The 2,156-nt window shown below is 46.8% G+C and overlaps 1 protein-coding gene across 8 annotated transcripts in view; it reads right to left on the bottom strand.

The window, feature by feature from the left end:
• The window catches only part of PECAM1 (platelet/endothelial cell adhesion molecule 1), a 49,721-nt gene that overhangs the window by 20,338 nt on the left and 27,227 nt on the right, over positions 1 to 2,156 (bottom strand). For all 8 annotated transcript variants that reach the window (XM_015572451.1, XM_006776697.2, XM_006776698.2 and 5 more), the window contains 2 exons: positions 1,114 to 1,167; positions 119 to 181 (listed from right to left, as the gene is read on the bottom strand). In XM_015572451.1, coding sequence (XP_015427937.1) covers positions 119 to 181; positions 1,114 to 1,167 — 117 coding nt within the window. The remainder of the gene's footprint in view (positions 1 to 118; positions 182 to 1,113; positions 1,168 to 2,156) is intronic.

Here is a 2,156-nt window from a genome sequence, read left to right as displayed (position 1 = left end):
CTGTGAGCGCCTGAGGGCTACTAGCCTCTTGTTCCTGGGTCACAGCCCACCTTACCCTGCGCGTCTACACCCAAGGAGAGAGCAAAGTGTGGGGAATCACTCGAGTGATGGCGTTTACCTTCATGAGGCTCAAGGGAGTTCACTTCCACTTCTGTGTACTCCACGTCCAAGGTCAGAGGCTCTGCCCAAAGGAAACACAACACCCTGCGGTTAGACAGAATCCCCTCAGGGGCCTCGAGCAGTACTAGAGATTTCCATTCAAATGATTAAAGTATTACGGATTTTGCGGGGAAGCCAGCGCAGGTGTATCTCCATTCTAAGTGGGAGAGAGATCTCAGGCAGGGGAGGCAGTGTTAATCTGGCACTCCCTGGAACGTGGAGGGGCCCTCCTGCCTGGGCTGCTGTTTCTGCAGTGGGAGGGTTAGTAAAAGTTCAATAGTCCAGCCAGTGTGGCTCAGTGGTTGAGTATTGACCTATAAATCAGGAGGTCACGGTTCGATTCCTGGCCAGGGCACATGCCTGGGTTGCAGGCTTGATCCCCCATGTGGGGTGTGCAGGAGGCAGCTGATCAATGATTCTCTCTCATCATTGATGTTTCTATCTCTCTCTCCCTCTCATTTCCTCTCTAAAATCAATAAAAATATATTAAAAATTTTTAAAGCTCAATAGATAACTGTATGCCTTACCATCACCCATTTTTACCAGTCCCTTAACACTCCCAGCTTCTCTGAGACAGAACTGACATATAAGTTGAAGGTGTCCAACCTCATGATTTGCACTGATGCTATTAAAAAACAAATAAAACAAAAACCCTCGCCTCCTCCTCTACTCTCCAAGAGAAAGGAGATTCTCCTACCTTATTCACTGACTAGTCCATTCTGATTTAGCAAGTTCCTTTTTGAGTCTAACCCAGTTCTCTCCTACCGGAATTTAGGTCACTTTCCCATTAATGACACTAGATATGTCTTTACTTATCAGCCGCTGACAGGGTCATTAAGAGAGGTGGGGAAATACCCACCCACAGGTATTAACAGTTTTAGTTCTTCTCCTAGGGGTCTTTTTTCATGTAAAGGTTTCTAATTTTTTAAAAAACCCACTACATTATATAATTACCTTTCTTTTCTTTTACTGGGTTTGTTTCATGGTTTCCAATATCTTCATCATAACCTAGTTTGGAGAATAACAATTAGGATGGGTGGCAGTGGAAATTCTAGTTTTCTATACATAACTTTTCCTCCCTCCTTCCCCCCTCCCACTTCCCCCAACCCCCAGCAGTGTCTCTGGGTTCTGGATCCCCTCCTGGTCTCCCTGGGGCCCCATCCAACACACTGTGTGGTCTCTCCCTAACACCGTGGGATGGCCGCCATGCCGTGGGAGGGACGCTTCTGCTTGTGAATGGTTTAAGATTCCGAACTGTTCACTCTGAGCAAGTTCATGAGAATTAAACTTAATTGCAAAAGGGCCGGCTCCGTAACCACAACCATGAAGGACACTAGGACACTAACCTCCTCCAGCGGGAGAAGGGGACCCATGAGAACAGGTTTAAAAGGCAGTGAGTGCCTCTAGGCTGCCACCTCAGTAGGCAAACAGATGTTTGATCTTTTTTAAAATTTTTTAAATCTTTATTGTTGAAAGTATTACATATGTCCCCATTTTTTCCCCATTGACCCCCTCTAGCCTGCCCCCACCCCAGGTTGTTCTTTATTAAAAACAATTTTTCAGAATGTTATAAATAAACTAGTGGCCTGGTGCACAAATTCGTGCACATTGAAAGAAAATTAATTAGAAGAAATATTTTAATATTGCTATTCACCCTTTCTCTATAATAGAAGTGTGAACCAAATTCACAATTGACGATGACAGATGGAAACACACATGTGCGATTGGCGCCAGCAAGAGCTTTATATGGATCACGCATATGCGAGTCAACTTAGCCTTTTATATATATAGAACTAGAGGCCCGGCGCACGGAATTTGTGCGCAGATACGGTCCCTAGGCCTGGCCTGCAATCAGGGCCATCTTCCCCAGCTGCCCACAGCCGGCCCCGCCCCCCGCTGCCACTCCCCTCCCCCAGATCCCCGTTTGCCATTGGGCGATCAGGGCCTGATGGCCAGAGGAAGGGACCAAGAGGTCAGCCTTCCCACCCACTCATAGG

This window comes from Myotis davidii, unplaced genomic scaffold (assembly GCF_000327345.1).
Source record: "Myotis davidii unplaced genomic scaffold, ASM32734v1 scaffold69, whole genome shotgun sequence".
Taxonomy (NCBI): domain Eukaryota; kingdom Metazoa; phylum Chordata; class Mammalia; order Chiroptera; family Vespertilionidae; genus Myotis; species Myotis davidii.
Note: the sequence above shows the minus strand (reverse complement) of the source record. Positions and strands in the feature narration are given on the sequence as shown.